The 20,527-nt window shown below is 37.3% G+C and overlaps 1 protein-coding gene across 1 annotated transcript; it reads left to right on the top strand.

The window, feature by feature from the left end:
- Nucleotides 1-9,357: 9,357 nt before the first annotated feature.
- LOC132989604 (chitinase-3-like protein 1) lies at nucleotides 9,358-12,655 on the top strand. Its single transcript, XM_061057316.1, has 10 exons — nucleotides 9,358-9,668; nucleotides 9,847-10,048; nucleotides 10,147-10,203; nucleotides 10,432-10,582; nucleotides 10,706-10,830; nucleotides 10,921-11,044; nucleotides 11,129-11,311; nucleotides 11,462-11,578; nucleotides 11,709-11,841; nucleotides 12,061-12,655. The coding sequence occupies exons 1-10, from the start codon at nucleotides 9,626-9,628 to the stop codon at nucleotides 12,360-12,362; spliced, it is 1,437 nt and encodes a 478-aa protein (XP_060913299.1). The 5' UTR covers nucleotides 9,358-9,625; the 3' UTR covers nucleotides 12,363-12,655.
- Nucleotides 12,656-20,527: the final 7,872 nt, after the last annotated feature.

Genomic DNA, 20,527 nt, shown 5'->3' with positions numbered 1-20,527 from the left:
GGTTGGCAGACCAGAATGCCTTGAGGGGTCAATACAAACTTGCCGTGAGAGATGTGAATGTCCGCACATTTCCAAGATACCCAGTCCCAGGGGTGGAGCAGCGATTTTAAAAGTGCGGGTGTTCTAATGCTAGTATATTACCATCCTCTAGCAAATCAACACATTCTGTTTCATTTAATGTCCAATAACTAATGTTAGCTGACACATCATAATTCAAGACAAAGTTACAAAAGATAATTAGACACTAACTTTATGAACATCCATTGTGAGTAACCCAGTTAGCTCTAAAAACGAAATTCAAAACTGCTCTTTGTGATGCTTTTATTTTGCTTTTCTTATTGCCTTATGCCTCAGTCTCTTTATTTCCGGTCTTCAAATGTAATGTGCTTTTATTTTGAAAAACTGCAAAAGGGACTTCCGCTACGTCGTAAAGTTACAGGAGTAAATAAATAGAGTTAAAATAACAACCAAGAGGAGAAAATGTTACACTTACGTTGTTTTGTGAGGTGGATTTATCTTAAAAACATCTGTTTGGGTGACTAACTCTCTTTCAGAAGAATGCCCAGTCCCATCTATAAAGCCTTTCCAACAGAACATTAAAAGAAAAGGCGTCAACACAAACAAGAGACTGAAGCTCAAAATCCCTTCTACAGTTCTTCACAGAGACGTCCGACGGGTAGTTGTTCTGCTTCCCAAGGCCGGGGGAAAAGAGAATTAGCGACAACTAAAATCCACCAGCAATGGTTTTTTTCAGCTTTTCTGCATCAGTAAAGATGGTGTGACCTCCTTGGGTTCAGGAACCAGGAGCTCAAGTGGGAGGTGTTTTGTTAAAGTCTAAGAACCACAGAAAATTAAAATATGGTTAAAAAAGCATTTACTGGTTCATATCTAATTTTATTTATTTTGTGTTTGAAGGTTAAGCAGCTTTAATAGTACTTATCAGGTTATCTCTGTTGTCAGCCCTTATTTAAAGCTTTTATTGAACACTGGAGAGCAGCACTGAGCAGGTCAGCAAATCAGGTAACCTTTCTGAGCCAGGTGTGTAGACCTGCTGAGTGGCTCTAATTGACAGACAGGAGTGTCAGTAGTGTGTGAGAGCAGGAGTGAGGTGAGAGGTTGAGACACTTGTAGGCTGATTTCAGTGAAAGGAAGACAGCAGAGATACCTTTGGTAAGTGTGCAGTGTTGTTTGGTAATTATCTGTTTTGAATGTTTGAATGTAGGCCTACTTAATTTAGGCTGTTTATTTCATAGTGATGCATTCTGGGTTTTATAGTGTAGTGTTCACATGAAACAATTAAATTAGAAGTGTAAATGGTAATTAATATTGAACAAATTATTTATTATTGAACTGTTTTGTTTGCATTGTAAGCAAAGGATAAATAACTGAATAAATAGATAAACAGATTAATTTAATGGTTATATTAACTTAAATTCTGATTTGGTTTGTTTGGTGTTAAAATTTGGGGAAGGAAAGTAAGGATGCTAAAATATGCATGGTTAATTAGTTACCATTTGAGACTGGTTTGATTTAGTATCTTTATGTTCTTAAAAGACTTTTGTTGATTAACATGTTCATGTCTTTTTATATTTCAAGGTTTACAAGCTGATAAGCTCCTGAAGGCTGTTTAAAGAATGTGACAATAAATACATAATACGAAAATATCCAAAGAAAGAAGAGTTGTAAAACGTGTCCTCTGTGGTTTTAAGCCCTATACTAGTCGAGGAAGCATTGAATTAAGAAACACACACAATGCATGCAGCACCTCCTAGTCAAGCATAATTCAGCTATGACGCACCGCCCAGCTTCTCTGTTAACTTGTTCTCTAGAATTAAAGAGTATTTTAAATTAAAAACTCGTCTCCATGAGTTTTTTTTTAATAAAATCGCCGAGTTCTACAAATGTATTTATTTGACAAAATGAGAGAGAAAGGCTCTTTGAAAGTGGCGCGGCCCACCTGGTCTGCGTCTACTCCTGCTGGAGCATCCGGTGTTACGGTGAAGTGAACACGAGAGGGAGAGACGACTTTGGGACGGTACAGTTACGCACAGATATGGAGGGCCATAACTCAAGTTAGAACATATTGTAGATGCCGTCCAAACTGCTTTGACATGCGTTCAGTGCCCCTATGGTCTGCACATCCGCTCGTCACCTTCACTGCTGTTTATTAAAAACTACAAACTTTAACGAGAAGCATGCACGCTAAGAAACCGATCTAAGTGACGAGTTCATATTTGTCTTTGTCAGTGTCAGTGCTGCACACACGTAGGCTAACCCCCACCGCACACCTACCCCCCCTTAAAACACACAATAGAGCGCTGTCAATCGTTCTGAATCATCAGCGGATGTTTATCTCATAATTGCGAGATCCTTATCTCATGAGACAATTGGGACAATTTTTTTTTTCTTTCGTGAATGCAATGGGCGTCCGTAATATGTGAACGCAAACGGACTTCACCCGGAGTTTCTCATGCCAGACCCCCAGTATTTCTTCCGCAGAAAGCCTGAGTGAGCTGATGTGAGGACGCCGCAGCATTTCCAGATAATTCACCTCGAGCCAATAAGCAGAGGGAGTGACGTTTCTATACTATTACTGCTGCATGGTGCATAGACTGCACGTAATTAAAACGCTGCATTAAGTTTTCTGTTCGTCAGTATGTTGTTCTCTGCTCTTTTGTGGATGTTGTCATTCCATTGGACTACACATAGCATTGCTATAAAGGCAAATATTCTCATTATAGCGTCGTGTAGCGGACTCTGTTGCTTCGGCCGCTGGTTCCGCGTTGTATTGGAGAGAATGAATTTAATTCGTGCAAACAAACTTCACGCTACATTTGCGTAAATGCTTGCCCCATACTGACTGGCATAAATCATTACATGGTGCTATATTAGAGGGTACAACACCAAAGGTGTAATCCGGTAATCCGAATTTGGTATTTCGTTTGTTTTCTTCTCAGATCACGTAATTCAGCTCACTTTCGTCCCTGTTGTTCAAATAAACACTGGATAGGATCACCCTGATCTGGGTACAGACTCTGAAGGATTACCAAATCTGAATGACCAGTGCTACTGTAAATGGAAAGCAGGGGGAACCTAAAACCACACAATTTGAAGGATCCCCATAGGCCTTTTGAATTTACAAAAAGACCTTGGATAGTCTTTTTTTTTAACAGTCAGTCCTCTGACCAGAAAATGACCCTGACTAGTAGACACCAAGAACATATGCATTCAATGTTTTTAATTATTTAACTTTTGAAATTAATATTTGTTCATTATTTTTTATTATTGACTTGACTTAAGCACACAGCATACTGTATTTTTTCGATTTCTTCCCTAAAGTCAAGTCTGAGTCCAGTCCTCTGCTATGATCTGGATTATTCTGATTTTTGTTTGGATCAAAGTAATCCTGATCCTACTCAGAAGTTTTGACAAACACAAACCAGAGGTTTGATTTGGATAACAACCAGGATTAGATCACCTGATTTTATCTAATTATGTGATCCTGTTTTCACTGTGAACAACCAAATTTCAAGTTTTGATCCTATCAGATAGGATTAATCCTGTTGGATGACTTTTGAACAACTGGGCCCATCAGATTAGCGACGTAGATGAGGAATGGAGAAAACTTTTTGAGCACTCAGTTGTCATTAAACTTTACTGCTTTTGTCATGAAAAGAGGTGAACATGCGTAGTAAATAGTTAAACAGTATATAGTCAATAACATGGACACAAACAAAATGGCAAAAGAGCAGGAAAATACTGTGGTTGCTTGGCAATGACCCAGTTTCAGCTGAGTTGGTGGAGAACAATATATAATTTGTAACAGATCATAAATGTTTACCATTTTATGCGGCTCGTGTAACTTTTCTATAAAAGCAATATCACCATCAAGGCTGTAATTTTGTACTATTTATTATGCCTGAGGCCTTGGGCCTAGGACTAAATCACAACAGTGGTGATATTTAGAACAACATCATAACCTCTGAAATGTTTTACATGTTCACCACATTACTATTTAAAGTGACATCTAGGCATGCTGAACAATAGCATTTATCATTATGGCACAGGAAGAGAGGACTTTCAATTGCTTCTCAGGTAATTAGTCATTTGAATGTGGTATGCGTGAGCTCCCAATATGCAAAACTTGGTTAGAGCCAGAATCAAGGTTGTTGGGTAAACTTGCAGAAGACAAAGCTGCCCTCTTTTAAGCCACACCACTAGCGTGACTAAAAATCTAAAGGCTGTTAGGCAAGTTCATCCTTGGATCAAAATAAGTTGTAGCAATCTCTTCCTTCATAAAATATTTTGGGTCGTTAAACAGCGATAGTGTGCTGCCCACCCACTCCCCACATAAAGAATGACAGACCTTCACTGCATAGAATTATTCTAAATTAGTTTTCAACAAAGGCTATAACTACAAGTAGAATTTTAAGAGGGTGAAGTAAATATTATGTAGTTATTGAGTAAAATATATTATCTGCGATACAAAAGTAGATTTATACCGTTCCACGTCTAAAGTTATTTGTGATTGGTGACGTGTTTCAGCGATTCTGGGCTTCGCGCTCCAGCTACCCTGGGCCTCCATTGACTCTTGTTTTAAGTTGTATATGCGTTGTTTAAACTTTCCAGGTTTCTAAGAATGGGCTGACAGCCTAAGAATCCCAAATGAAAGAGGACAGATTGCAGTTTGAAGGATTTATTTTCCGTCCAAAGCCATACTTTCTGTGTATCAACAAACATATTTCAAATTAGTAATATAATCTAACCAACAAACAATTACTATCATTATTGATTTAATAGTTAACTCAAACAGATTTAAGTCTTATACAGCAGATAAATAAACACAAACAACGAGTCTTGCATGTTCAGGGAAGCATGGCAGAGGTAGTGGATGGAGAGCTACAGGTTAAATAGCCTTAAATAGTTTGTGTGGGGGCCTTAAATAGTGGCTGCAGGCACACCTGACCTGATCAATCCAGCAGGACATTGAGTGGTTATGACATCTCTGTCCACCAGAGGTCGCCATTGAGACCTCCATGGAGGGAATTCACATCAAGTGCATTTGGTCCTTTTCAATACAAGAGATAGGAGATTTTCAGGGTGTTAGATAATATGCTGATGAAATCATTACACACCAACACCCAAAAGTAAGCAGCAGAGGGATATGTCCAATGAACAGAGATAAAAAGAGCAAATGTCACTTGATCCGAGCATTGACTGTTTACAAGTTGGATGCATTAAATAAATCAGCAGTTTATTTAATTCATCTCCACAGAGTTTAGGACCCATACTCCTGTAATTGAAAATGTATGTGGTGTTGTGTGCTTAGCATGTTAAATAAAATAGATTGTTTCCTAAATTAAGATTAACAAGAAGCTAATTCTGTTAGCAAGTTAATGGCATATTCCAGTATGTGTTACAATCAAGCTAACTATCTGTGAGAAAGTGTGCCCCTCTCTGGTGAACAATGCCCCAGCCGCCAAGGCACAACAGGCACATGCAATTTAAAAGGAGGAACCAGTGGTTCCTGCTCAGCACTAGGGCTGCACGATTCTTGCTAAAGTTGAAATCACGATTTATCTCCCTACGTATTGAGATCACTTTTCTTTCACAAGATGAAAAAATATTTCACTCGTATAAAAACATACACTGTCTAAGGCTTTCCACAGACCTAACCTATAATAAAGCGCTGGACAAAAGTCTCTTAAAAATGCATCTCTTTTCCTTTCTTATTTTGGACCACTTAACGTGAATAACATAAATACTGTAAAGTTGAATAGTTGTGAAGAAAATAAGGACTAAGTGAATTGTTCTGAATGCATAAGTAAATACAAGCAAGTCAATCTCCTTCATTTAGAAAGTGAACACATGTATGCATGAAACATCCACATTGTTTGTTTTTTGAGGATTAATCATGCAGCCCTTCTCATGACTGAGTGTGACATATCCCCCTGAGAGACCACTTTCTCTGGAAGGATATAAGAATGATATAAGCAGCTAGACTTAACGAGCTGAATCTCTAAAACAACCCGACTCCACCTGTCATTCCTTATAGGAGCGAGGCCTACTCCACAGTGGATGCCAACAATCTCCTTAAAAAATGATCAGTTGTACTGTATATGAAGCTGTTGATCTAATTAAGGCAACTTGTCCAAAATAGAGTTCATATATCAATCTTCAGGTAACTTTACTCAGTTAAATAACTTTTACACTAGCACTACAGAAATGTGTCACGGGTTCATTTGGAAAAGCAGCAAGTGCAATTCATTTTTAACCAATGTCTGTCAATATGCACTCCTGAAAGAAGTTCTGTTTTTCATTAGGGATTACTGTAATAACAACAGTTTGGTAGGTGTTTCTCGCTAAATTGTGTGTGTGTGTGTGTGTGTGTGTTTGTGTGTGTTTCCCAGTGAGGATGTTTATAACAATGTTTTTGGACATGCCCTTTCTAATGATACTGCTGGTTATTATCGACCCATCAAAATGTTCTTTCTTTGTTATTGAAGCTAGCTATTAATGGCAATCTGTTCTCATTGGTTTGTTCTTAATAATAGTGTAATTAAATGTCATTAAATGATGATGCTGTTTTGCTCTGCCCTCCTTTTTATAGCCTTGTGATGTGTGCCCATTGTTTAGTTGTCTCGCTTTGACATACCTTACATAAAATCATAATGTTGTTTTTGTGAATTATTTTAAAAACTGGCGAAGACCAACAAATGAAGCAAGTCTTTTGGCTTATTACGCAGGAGAACCTACTGTTATTTTTAGTAATATGACAAGTGGTGTTTTTGGTTTCCCGTAGCATTTCATTTATACAGGCATATTTTTTATGTTTATTATTTCCTGTTACCTTTGGTATTGCAATAAGGCTTCAAAAGGAGTGTGAGTAATGAGCGCTTGAGATTGGAAATATATTATAATATCTCCATTTTACGTCACTTTAATACAAGTGCAACCTAAAGGTCTTATAATAAAATACTTACGAGGTTACAGACTGCTGTTTGGGATGGCGTTGTACCGGACAGTTTTATATTGCATATGACCTGAATATGAGAAACATAACAACTGGACAGAAAATTAGAAACATTCAATGGTTTACAGCCCATTACAAAAACATCAAAGCACAGTCTCAGCATACAGAGGGGGGATGTCCCGGTGGTCTAGGATTTGCAGATACTGACCATTTAATCACAACATTACAAGAATGAGACCAGACACAGACCTTTGTTAGAGGAAAAGGACCACAGAATGATTGCAGCAATATTGTATCATCTTCAGCGAGTGGTTTAACCTTCTTGGTCATTCTTAGCAGATATCAAAAAAATAACTTGTAGCATTCAATCTGATAAGGTTTCATTAAGAAAAAAAAGTTAATCATACAGTTTGAGTGATCTGGTTGGTTTTCTATTTAATATTAACACTGATGACTGAAGTGTTCTCATTCTCCCCTATGAGACGAAAGCTCCTAGCTAACTTTAAAAAAAAAAAGTGATACTTGAAAGTTGAAAGGGCTTGGCATCTCAGGTGACTTCACCCAGCTTCCATCATGCTTAACAATTAGACAATAGTACTTTGGACAGTGCAAAATTGAATTAATTATCCCCACCCCCGTTGTTGTTGCCACACCTTGTGAGCTGCCTACCTGTATTAAAACTCCACAGCCATCAGTCATCAGTCAGTCACAGTTGAAGAACAGTACATGCTTCTTTCAACATTATTTCTGTGAGTATTCCTTTAACTTTGAATTCATAAAATTAAATATTCTGTTTTAAAAAGTTATTTAAAGATAAATTGCAACACTGCTTCGTCTCGCCAACTAGCTCACAAGCTTAACTGGACACATTTTAGCCAGACAGAGTACAACAGGGCGGCATTTCACTGTCTGTTTCTCTTCTAATTTGGATTTAACTGTAAAGATTTGTTTAAATATTGTTAGGATGTTAAGCATTAAAGTTGTGTTGTAAGACAAAGGCAATTCATTTACCCAAATTCGTACCATTTAAGTCAAATCAGACCTGACCTGCTGTCAATGGAATAAAATAAGACATAAAGAATAATGAGTAAGCTTCTATCAAAGCAAATGCTTCACTAGCAACACAGAGCTGGATCAATGGTTGAAATGCTTTGGTGGCTACTGAGCATCATCATTTCCACTTCCTGCACCTTTCCATTTAGCAGCTCTATTGTTTTTTTTTCACGTTTTTAAATATTTGCATGTTTTTTGGGGGGTAATAAAACAAACATTATCTTTATCATTGATTCCAGATGCTCTTTGTTCTCTAATTGAAACATTACCCAACCCTGGTATAGGTAAGTAAAACGACTGTGAGTCCAGTAATAGGAGAATTTAGGTTTTTTTTAAAAGGTGCACTATGTAGATTTGGTAGTGAAATTTGAAACTTGAAGAAGTGAAACAATTCTATGCTATATTTTATATTTTAACTAAATACACAAACTTTACTCAAAGAAGACAATGGGTCGCTGGAACCCTGTTTGGAGTTAAAAAGTCACCATGAGAGTGACAGTTTTACTGTTGTGGGCCCCCCACCATAACTTCTCGCATAGCATTTTATCTTCAAACAGTGTTACAGGGACCAAATTTTCCTCTCAGGATGGTTTGTGTATAGAGTTATGAACATATACCACATAACCTGTACATTTCTCCAACTTTTCTCTGAAACTCTGATGTACCCAGTTTAAATCTCTAAACTAATACTTTATTTTACAAACTTGATTAATATCTGAGGAAAATTCAGGGTTACACTCTGTTATTGAGAGACATACTTCTCACACACACATAATCCCAAAATTACACAGTAATGGAGAGATGTCAGAGTAAGGTTGTGTGCCTGAGGTGTTGGAGGTTCGGTTGTTCTGTAGCTACCAGACCAACTTCTATATTTTGGCCATTGCCAGGACTTGAACAGACATCCCTCCATTTCCCAACCCATCCCCCACAACCCCCCTCCCCTCTTTTCCCCCCACCATCAAAATGTTATGATGTAGCCTGTTATGTCCTGATTCATAGCATAGAGGTCAATTTGTCCCTAGTGTGCCTAAAGAGCCAGGAGACTGTATTTATTATTTAGCCTTTTAACCTACCTGTAAAATGATCTGTGTACCTCGAGTTGGGGCCAACACTAGTAAGATTGCCTTATATTTGTTATATTTTATTTTTATGCTTAAGTGTATTAGGAACATATTTATTTTTTGGAAGCAATTGGAATTCGTCTTTTTTCAACTGCATATTCATTCTTTTTTTTCTTTTTCTATTTATTCACATAGCAACACAATGTGGAAGCTAACTCTATCTGCAGGTAAGACATCCTGGTCAAAGTGTCTGTTTGATTCAACTAAATCTCCAAAAGTGTTAAGTGTACATGTGTATTGTCTCATTCAGGTAGTTTTTGTTAGGTAACCCCAGGTTATTTTCACTGAGAGGAATTTGTATTCATTTTACCTCCAATGTACTGAGAAATATCAGAAATCTCAGAAAGCTTGAATTCATTAACTTGAAACAGTAAACTACAACTTTTACCTGTAATGCTTGAATTATTATGTCAGAAAGCCTTTTATTATGTTTGTATTGGTTGTTTTTTTATTTTATTAAACTGTATACTTACACATGTGTTCTTCTGAAGGTCTCTGTTTGATCTTTGCCAGCTTGGGTAAGTTCATCACACAAATTGATCACAATCATCACCTTTATAGCTGCATAGGACTATCTGTCTAGAAGAAATATAATATCCTTGAGTAAACAGATGTTAATGTTAATAAGGACATTGAAACATTTGATCTATACAATAAATAATTAAAATAATCATGATTTTTCTTTCTTGTCTATAGCTTCTACCTCCAGGCTGATGTGTTACTATAACAGCAAGGCTGAAGACAGACCAAATGTCGGGAAGTTCAGAGTTTCAAATATTGATCCGGACAAGTGCACCCATCTGATTTTTGCATTTTCTGACATAAGTGAAAATGAGCTGGTTCCCACAACTGTAAATGATGTTCAGCAGTACATCGAATTTAACGCACTCAAACAAAGGTCAGTCCTTAGGTCTATAAATACTGTGATGATTACATTGTAATACAAGGTATTTGTTTTGCAAAAAAAACCATCATTTTATTTTTATGCTCCTGTAGAAATCCACTTCTGAAAACCCTGTTGGCTGTTGGTGGACAGAAGTTTGGGACAGAAAAGTAAGTTACCTTCAAGGACATTAAGGCTTGTTTGGAAGGACACATATTACTAACAAACTGTTGTAATCCTCTGACGTCCAAATTGGCCTTGCCTTTTGTTGTACTGTTTCAGCACTCATGTTTTGATTGCCTTGTTCTGCTTGAATGGAGGCCTTCATTGAATAGCAGGAGTGTGAGTGTAAAAACTCCTTTTGTGTTTATCTTTTTATTTATTTTTATGGTTACCAGATTCAGGACAATGGCGGGATCAAAAGAGAACAGAGAAGTGTTCATCAAGTCAGTCATCAAACTACTCAGAGCATTAAATTTTGATGGGCTAAACCTTGACTGGAGGTACCCAGCTGAAAAGGACAAGCAGAGATTCACAGAGCTTTGCAAGGTCAGATCCTTAACATCTCCTCTGGGACCGGTATTTTCAGAAAAAAAGCCATACTGCAAATGCCATGCATGACAATAAAATGTATTTAACTGAGACTGAGAACCATGCTTCTGTGCTGTATAGGAGCTCAAAACAGCCTTTGTGGATGAAGGAACTTCAAGTAACCAGGAAAGATTAATCCTCGCAGCATCTGTCTCTGCTGAGAAATCAACCATCGATGCTAGCTATGAAGTCGAACATATTGCCAAGTAAAATAATTTTTAATAAATCTCTGCCATCATAACAATAAAAAGCTGCTGTTCTGTTTTAGTAAAGGTGATTTCCTCTTAATCTATCAGGCACCTGGATTTCATCAATGTGTTGACGTTTGACTTCCACGGCCCCTGGGAAAGTGTCACAGCACATCACAGCCCCTTATTCCAGGGATCCCAAGACACTGGAGATGCTGTCTACTCTAACACTGTAAGCAAGGGTTTATTTTTTCATATAGCTTTGTTTCCAAACATGTACCTGTATCCTATTTGTTTTGATTATTGGTTTTCTTAGGCCTTTGCCTTAGAGTACTGGCGGGACCAGGGAGCACCTGAAGAAAAACTGAACATGGGGTTTGGAGCTTTTGGACGAGCTTTTTACCTGTCCTCTAGTTCTAGCGCTGTCGGTGCACCAGCCAGTGGTCCTGGTGACGACGGCTGTTTCACCGGTGAAGACGGATTCTGGGCCTATTATGAGGTATTCTTGCACGGTTTCAATATTACCCATTTATATTGATGGTTTTATTATTAGCTAACAGTGTTGGCTGTATTTGGTGTGCCAGATATATCTTTGAAATTATAATTACTTTATTTAGATCTAAATACCAAATCTGACCCTTCTTTTCAGATTTGCCTTTATCTAGATGGGGTACAAACCCATTTTATTCCTGATCAGAAAGTTCCATATGCCACAACATACAGTCAGTGGGTTGGATTTGACAACACAACCAGTATAAGTACCAAGGTAAGCATCTGTCTTTAACATAGTATTACTTTTTAGTGACTGCAAATGACTGATTTCACTGATGTACAAAATTCTGTTACATTGATTTTTTATACAGGCTGCTGAAATGTTGTCTTTCTCATCTTCTCAGATCAATTACCTCAAAGCAAACAAATTCGGAGGAGCCTTTGTCTGGTCTCTGGACTTGGATGACTTCACTGGACAGTTCTGTAACCAGGGCAAGTGCCCATTCGTTAGCCAACTGCATAATGAGCTTGTACCAGGTGAATAAATCATCAAAATATGTCCTTTTAAAGGGGTAGAGGTTTCACCATTTATTTGTTCAAAGTCCATTAGCAATGTAAAATTCTATAAGCCACTGTTTTATACTTCTAGAACTTGAAATCAACGAATCTCAGAAGTCATGCTCTATCATATCACAATATGATGATCAAGCACGGATTAAGATCAATTAACACAATATCTGACTGTCTTTCTTTCAGGTTTCCCTGAATCAACTACAACAGCTGCCCCAACAACAACCACAGCTCCCCCTACTACAACCACAGCTCCCCCTACTACAACCACAGCTGCCCCAACAACAACCACAGCTCCCCCTACTACAACCACAGCTGCCACTACTACAACCACAGCATCAGGCTCTGGAGTGTGTTCAGGGCCAGGGCTTGTCCCCGACCCCACTAACCCAAACTGTTACTACAACTGTGACAATTTTGGTAACGCTTTTCACACATGTTGCGGAGCTACTTTGGTCTTTAGAGGCCAAGGCTGTGCATTTCCCTGAAGGGTTTCACATGAATGAAGTCAACACACGTTTGGGGTAAGAGTTAACAACATAAACAGATGGATTCAAATTTTAAAAAAGCTTTCAGTGTAAAAAATAACTTTGTTGTATGTTTAAAAATTGCTTAACATTGGTAATTCATTCTTTGGTGATCTGTACTTTGACAAACATATGTTTTGTTTCCTCCTTTTTTTAACAAGCAAACAAATGTTGTAACAACATTGAATTTTTCAGCACTAACTTAAATATACTACGCAATAATTTTTTAACTATGTGTATGTTTAAAGAGTGGTCATGCTATGTCTATCAATATATATCATATTATTTAGCCTACTTTATTCAGGTATGTGTGTATGTCAACCAGTTGGGTGTGTATATTTTCTCTCTTTTCACTGCAATTATTTTGATAGGCCTCCCTAAATTTATCTCTTACATCAGTACTCCATTGTTGTTTCATAATGGGTATGTTCTTTTTGGTTTATATACAGCCAATGATTGGTTGCATTTTCCAATATGCAACACATATATATTGTAAATTGCATATTTATATGGTGTACATCTTAATCACATTCATGCAAAAAAATGTTTGATGAATCACGTCAATAATAAAAAACAAATATAATAATATAATACCACAAGATTGACGGAATTTTTTATTTGTTCTTTTTTGGTTGGTTGTTTGTTATAGTTTTCTCCAGTTTGTAACAGAGCAGCTCTAGACAAGGAACTTCTTAAATACTGAAAAAGAATCAACATCAAAATCAATAAGCAAAATCGCCAGTTCATGGATTCCCACCCGTAGGTCGTGTACAACGTGTCTAGTATTTAAATGTCCGCAAATAGCAACAAGGTATAGGACATTTGCAAAAGTTCAGCTACACTTTTTCCATTACATCACTCAATGTGACACATCATATTTGATTAATTGTTTTTTGTTTGTTTGTTTTCTACTTTTAAAATAGTAACACTTAATGTGATTTGTTCTCCCTATATTTGAAATATATTGAAATATTTTCAACCTGAATTATTGCATCCCTATTAGGACAGACATGGTTTTGAATAAAAACTTAAGGCTTTCATTGCCAATTAAATATTCCACCAAATAGCTATTAATATTAAACATAACATGATCAATTAAAAAGGCCTATGAGGATCTTTCATGTTGTGTTGATATTGGTGCCCCTAACTTTCCATTTAAAGCATGGGTAATCCAGATTTGGTCATCCTTAAAATGTAAAACCTGGATCAGGGTGATCCTATCCAGTTATCCTTTAACAACCCGGGATGAAAGAGAGTTTGATTACATGACACTTAGAAGAAAAAACAGAATTATCTGACCGTATCACACTTATCCGGATTACACCTTTTAAAGACTTTATATGTGATTTTTCACACTTAAATATAATAGAAATCAAATATATCCTCTGAAAATAACTCTGTGAGTAATGACTGTCTACAATGGGTGTAACACCCGAGTCCCACTGTCTGTGATGTTTTCAGAGTTTTCAGAGTCCTATTCCGAGTCTTATTTTCAGTTTTCTGACTCCTCCCCTCGTGAATAAAAGTTGTTTAATTGAGGGACTAGAGTAAAGAAGAATAACATACTGTACTCACTGCTTAACTGCATTTTAGGTAAATTTACATGCAGTGTGAAGATACGAGTGTAATAAAGAGCGCATTAGCATGCTAACACAACAATGCACCGCGAGTTGTTTTGGTTTCATGCTGGTGCTCAAGGGCGACATCTGCTGGATCAAAAAATCACATATAAAGCCTTTAAACAACCAGGCCCAGATAATCAATTCTGTTAGGGCTTTACGGAGCCCGGGAGGTGACATGAACAAAAAACGTATCAGGAAGTACAGACGGCTCTGTCCCTTCCTGCAGATAGTGTCCATCAGAGGTGTAAAGAGTACTAATATATTCTACTCAAGTAAAAGTACTGTTACTTTGATCAAATTTTACTTTAGTACACATAAAAGTAACAGTTTAAAAATGTACTCAAGTAAAAGTAAAAAGCAACTTGTTTAAAATGTACTTTAAGTAAAAGTTACTTAGTGACTTATTTTAACAACGCATCTCGTGTTTTGTGAAAAAAGGACGAGTGGACATTAATCTCAAAGTTTTTTTAATTAAAGGCAAATCTTTACAAAGATTTATCTTTTCAGATAAACATTTTATTTTCTACCCCATTGACAAAAACAAAATATAAATAACGATGGATAAATAATCAAGGATTATATATTTAAGTAATCAGCTGTTTTATGAATGGAAATGTTTAAACTATTTAAGAAAACACGAAAAGGGTCTTTGTCTCAATCATAAACAGTGTAAAGAGTATATTAGTGTTTTTAGTTTTATTATTCTGAGGCTGGTTAGTCTCAAATTTAGTTTAGCTGCAACTAAACCTGAGATGAAAGATAATGCATTTATTGTTTTAAAATGAGCCTGTATGAGCTTATGTTAGATGTTTTAGTCACTGTGTGTTTACCTCTTAGCAGGCTACTGAAGCTTCTAACTGAATCTGTTTGGTTTCAAGTATTTATTTTCACACATCTGAGATGTGTTAAGTTGCAGCAGCTTATAACACCCAGCTTGCTCATACTGTAGACCACCTTTACATAAATCAATTTTGTCCTGTACAGTTAAATGTTAAAATATCAAATTTAATCAAAAGACTGTGCAAGTCAAATGCAGTGTTTTATTTTCGTGTGACAGAGAAGAAACATTTACATCTAGCTCTGTCAGCCAGGAAACAGCGGGAAGACTTGATAAGCGGGAACAGCAGCGTCGCAGTCTGGACGCCGAGTGGTGTGGGTCTCCTCTCTGCTCTGACTGCAGCAGGGACTACTGCGCAAGGCTAGACAAGGCTAGCTTTGGGAAGGGGGAGGGGCTCACAGCAGCACCCGCTGCTCGTTGAGGACAGTAACTGCAGAGCAATACGTGCTTTAACATCAGTTTCTAACTCCAGAAAAGTCTCCAATAACACCAGAAAAAGTCACTAGATTTGTCGCTAGTAGCTTTTGACAAAAAAAAGTCGCCAAGAGGATTTGGAAAGTCGGCAGATTTAGCGAGAAAATCGGCAAGTTGGCAACACTGCTCTGACTCTGTCTGCAACGCTCTGTTGTGGCCACACTGCGGGTCCCCACGTGGGCCAAGTCTGATCTGATTGGTCTGCCGGTCTGCTCTGTCGTAATTGGTCAGTTGCTCGATGTGTATATTTTAAAGTTAGATGAATCAATTTTGTGCAAAATTAAGAGGTTAAATGTATCAAAAACTTTGTTCTCATCTAACAATTTTGTGCTCTTTTAGTGCACAAATTGTCAAAACATAAAATCCAATGCCCATGGAAGTTAAATAGCTTTAGGCTTGGCCCATAGAGACCCTCACGCAGGCATACTGTTCCTACTCCTCTTTCAGTGATGATTATCGCTCCTTTCCAGCCTCTTGTCCAAATTTGGATCACATCTCTACAACATGCTTCTATTTTATGATGTCATACAATTTGCAGCGCAAAAGCATATTTTATAAATTAATTGTAATGTTCAGTATTATAAATATTTAGAGTATTAACAGCAGCTCAGACGATTTAAGAACATTTCAAAATCAAAACGATCAGACGTGGTTTATGACCAGTTTTTATAGTTTTTAATAAGCACGGAGGGTGACATGCAGACGCACAGATACCACTCAGCGCACATTGAGCAGTTTGGACGCCATCAGTCTGTTTACAGAGACTGCTATCTGCAATGTAGTTCACATACGTGACTGGTAAACATGTAAACTGTAGAGCAGATGATCAATTAAACTTTTTGTTTCTTGTCCGTCCATTTACATGCAATGGCACGTTCCGGACTCTCGCTCGCCCGTATAGCTCTCTCTCTCTCTCCCACTCAAGTGTGGTCCGCAGACCCACCTTTATCTTTAAATGCAAGTTTTGCACGAGGAAGAGAACCTCTTGAAAAAAGGTCTGATCTAATGTTTAGACTTATAAGTAAACTTTAAGTGCAATTTTTCAAGACAACAGGTGGGCAGCGGAGCTGTGGAGCTGAGCGGCGTCTTTAGGCGAAATTGATTTGTTCCGCTCTTTCATAAGTTGCTTTGCAAGTTCAAAGAATATTCAGCTCGATCAAAACGTCTTTGATTGTGTTTAAAAACTCTGAAACCTGCGCAGTGATTGAAAAGCTCCGAACGGCTGTGAGTTGTAACAATCTGCAGAAGGGAAGCAAGGTACGGACCGTTTCAGGGAACGGACATAAAAACAATCACACATTCCGGTGTAGGCTACTGCAGCCACACATTACATTTAACGGGGTGAACTGTACAAAAAATATGATGAAATGTGGAGTGCAACGGTGTTCCACAGGATGGTCTCCTGCTCAACTATAAACTGATGATTTATCAATCACGTCAACTATAAATCAACGTCTTTTCAACATCTGTGTCGCGATGCTTAATCAACATAGTCAAAACAACTATAGATCAATGTTGTTTCAACAGCACTGTCATCAACACTACGTTAACATCGGTTATCATTGATATTTAAATATTGATTCAATGTTTATTTTTCGTTGCGATTTCAATGTCAACCATAATGATGATTCAGACGGAAAATCAACATTGTTTCAATGATTGTTTGCTATCTGGGTCGCCATCACATGGATCGTTGAATCTTCTCCACTGGATCTTGTCATTCGTCAAAAAGACCTGACCTGCATTTACAGATATGCTTATGGTCCTTTATTCTGATCATGTCAATATTAAATCAGGTTTCTCTAAGGTTTATCTGTAGCTTACCTCATCTGTTGTACAACAATATACCAGATCATAACAACATTAAAGTGAGTTACTCTCTAGTTAAAAATCAAATATTTTAACATTAGAACTGTTTTGTTCTAATCGATAGTTTAACAATATTTACATTGTGCAAATATCACAAATGAATTGAATATTAAACTGTTTAATTTTAACCAGTATTCATATGACAATAAACACAAACCTCACACATTAAACATAAAACATTTACTTCCCTTGCTGAAAGCATAAATGTATTTTTCTGTAGACACACAATATATGTTTACTGGTTAAGTTAGCAATTATGTTGGAAAATGTCTCTAACAGTAATAATAAACCGAATTCCTTAATTTATTCATTCTTATCAGAATTATTTTTCAGCAACTCAAAAACTTGTCTAGTAACATGAAGAGTAAAGGCTTTAAAACTCCACACTAGACTACTATACTAGTACTGATTTTTAACATAAAATTATATCATGAACATGAATTATGTTCACCTTTATGAATTAGAAATCACAACATTGTTTGAATGACTTTGCAGAGCAATAACTTTTCTGCTAACACACACACAAACTAGCTAAATGAACTGAAAAGCTAGCTTACAGAGACATGTGAAGTGCAGCTTTTTAAGATGACACACACACACTTCACGCAGTTTCATGGCTCTCTGCAGGAACTCTTATCACTCCTAATTGATGAATTATCGTTTTTTAATCTTTATAGCTTAATTCAGATACTTATCAACTTCTAGATTTAACGTGGTGACAGCGTGCTGACGATCTCTTGCTCACATTGGCTTCATTGACTTTTGCTTTCCTGCACATCAATCTGCACTGTAAAGCTACTGTTGATTTTAGTCCTACAAAACTGCAAAAATAAAATAATTGACTTAGTAATCACAGCTTGAGTGCATTACATACAATAAATAAAATATTAACTGATGAACTAAGCCAATAATTATTTTGCTTATGACTCGTTTAATAACTATTTTTAACCCATTTTTACCAGCAGGGTTACATGAGGTTAGGTAGGCTATTTGTGGTTTAAAAAAGGTTCAAAGTTTGTAATAGCCTACAGGGGTAAAGTTCTTACATTGTTCAAGACGTTCGGGGAAAATATTCAGATTGCGCAGATCGTCTACTGAGTGGAAATGACTTGTAACAGTTTTTCTGTTTTTCGTAGATGCATCATTCCATCATTCAATGTGGCTGAAAGCCTGCACAACATGTTGCAGTCTGTATCACTGACCCCTGTGACCTAAATAAACCCACACAATTATTGAAGATGCAGATTCACCTGGAAGTCCACAGCCAAAATACCTTTCTATTTAAAGGTAAGTATATTGGTGTGTGCCTACACACAATATATTTGTGTGTGTATTATTTATTGATAGTCACTGTCATTTTATTGCTTGATTTGTACACAACTTTGCGTGTACAAATCAAGTACCTATCATTTCTGGTACTGACAGGGGAAGTTCGTCTCAAAGGAGGCGCCACATAACCAAGGCGCGTGTGGAAGTTATAACTTGCGCGTGCGACTTATAAAAGCACGCGTGCGACTTACTTAAAGCGTGTGTGGGAGTTAAGTAAGTCGCACGCGCGCTTTATAAAAAAATTTCATTCATGTCACACTTGACATATTACATACAAAAAAGTTCCCAAAACTACAAAACTACAAAATAAACATTTCTGCAGGCGAGGAAGAAGACCCACCTGTCCGCGGCGGCTCGTGGTGGGGGCGGACTGCTGGTGTCGGTGCTCTCACTGTTTGCCTATGGACACAGACATAGAGTCCGTTTTCTGCCAGGAATTTCCAAGATGCCAATTCCTTCTGGAAGAAGTCTTGGAATCAGTTGAGGAAACGGCCGTACGTGTTGTAGTAAATGTCTCTTAATAGAGGACCCTAGCTCCAGTGGGAGTGGCCTGCGGTGCTGTGCATTATGGGAGTTGGTGTCTTTCATTCACATGAGGCAAAAAGACACTTTCTGCCTTTTCTCGGTCAAGAAGGCACCAACTTTATTTCAACATTTCTACTACATATATGACCCAATGTCAAGACAGATTCATGTTTCAACGGGTGAAGCATCCCTTTAAGGATGGCGTAAGCTTCTACATGTTATAGAAGAATATATAGATCACATCTATGTGATTTGTGAAATTTACTCACCTGTGAATAACAGGGAAATAATGAGACAGGCAACAGGTATGTGTTCCCTTTCCTCGCTTTTACCAGTCTGAAGACGAGGGCTACCGAGCACACTTAACCGTCACACCTGGAACCACACTCTAAAGGTACAGAAATAATGCTCCCATTTACAATTTCCATATCGAAATACACACAATACTCAAAAAAAAAATCACAAATTGTGACCACACATTTCTGCGTGTCACATTTAAGCCATTTGCTCTTTGCTGCCCTAAGCCCTGCCCTTTGCTCTCTGATGACCTCAGTCAGTGAGCCTTTGACTGGGTGAGGTGTTATACGAGCCACCCATACATTTTTTTTTTTCTTTGTCATCGAAGTTAACTACAGTTTTAATGGCAGTCTGTTCTTATTGGTTAGTTCTTAATTATAGTTTATTAAATGTCCTGAACATGATGATGCTGTTTTGCTCTGCCCTTCTAATTATAGCCGTGTGACGTGTACTTTTTGTTTAGTTGTCTTTGTCTCGCGAGTAATTTGAAATACCTTACATCATGACGTTGTTTTCTTTCGTACATACTTTTTCTTTTTGGTATTTTCTTACAAAACTGGCAAAGACCAACAGATAAAAAAGGCCTTCTGGCTTAATAAACAGGAGAGATAACTGGTGTTTTATTAGTATGACATGTGGTGTTTTGGAGTTCCACTTACACATATTTGTTATGTTCATATCTCCATTTTATGAAATTGTGATACAAGTACAACTTAAACGTCTAGTAATAAAATACTTATGGGGTTACAGACTGCTGTTTGGGATGGTGTTGTACTGGACAGTTATATTGTAATGGGGTTTTCTAATTTATTTGTTACTATGAGAAACATAATAACTGGAGTAAAAACATTCAATGTTTTACAGTCCATTACAAAATGGGGGGATGTCCGGGTGGTCTAGGATTTGCAGATACTGACCATTTAATCACAACATTACAAGAATGAGACCAGACACAGACCTTTGTTAGAGGAAAAGGACCACAGAATGATTGCAGCACTATTGTATCATCTTCGAGTGGTTTAACCTTCTTGGTCATTCTTAGCAGATATCAAAGAATGAACTTGTAGCATTCAATCTGATAAGGTTTCATTGAGAAAAAAAGCTAATCATACAGTTTGAGTGATCTGGTTGGTTTTCTATTGGATATTAATACTGATGACTGAAGGGTTCTT

Source organism: Labrus mixtus, chromosome 15, assembly GCF_963584025.1.
Source record: "Labrus mixtus chromosome 15, fLabMix1.1, whole genome shotgun sequence".
Lineage (NCBI taxonomy): Eukaryota > Metazoa > Chordata > Actinopteri > Labriformes > Labridae > Labrus > Labrus mixtus.
The sequence above is the reverse complement of the archived record's forward strand: the minus strand, read 5'-3'. Positions and strand labels throughout refer to the sequence as shown.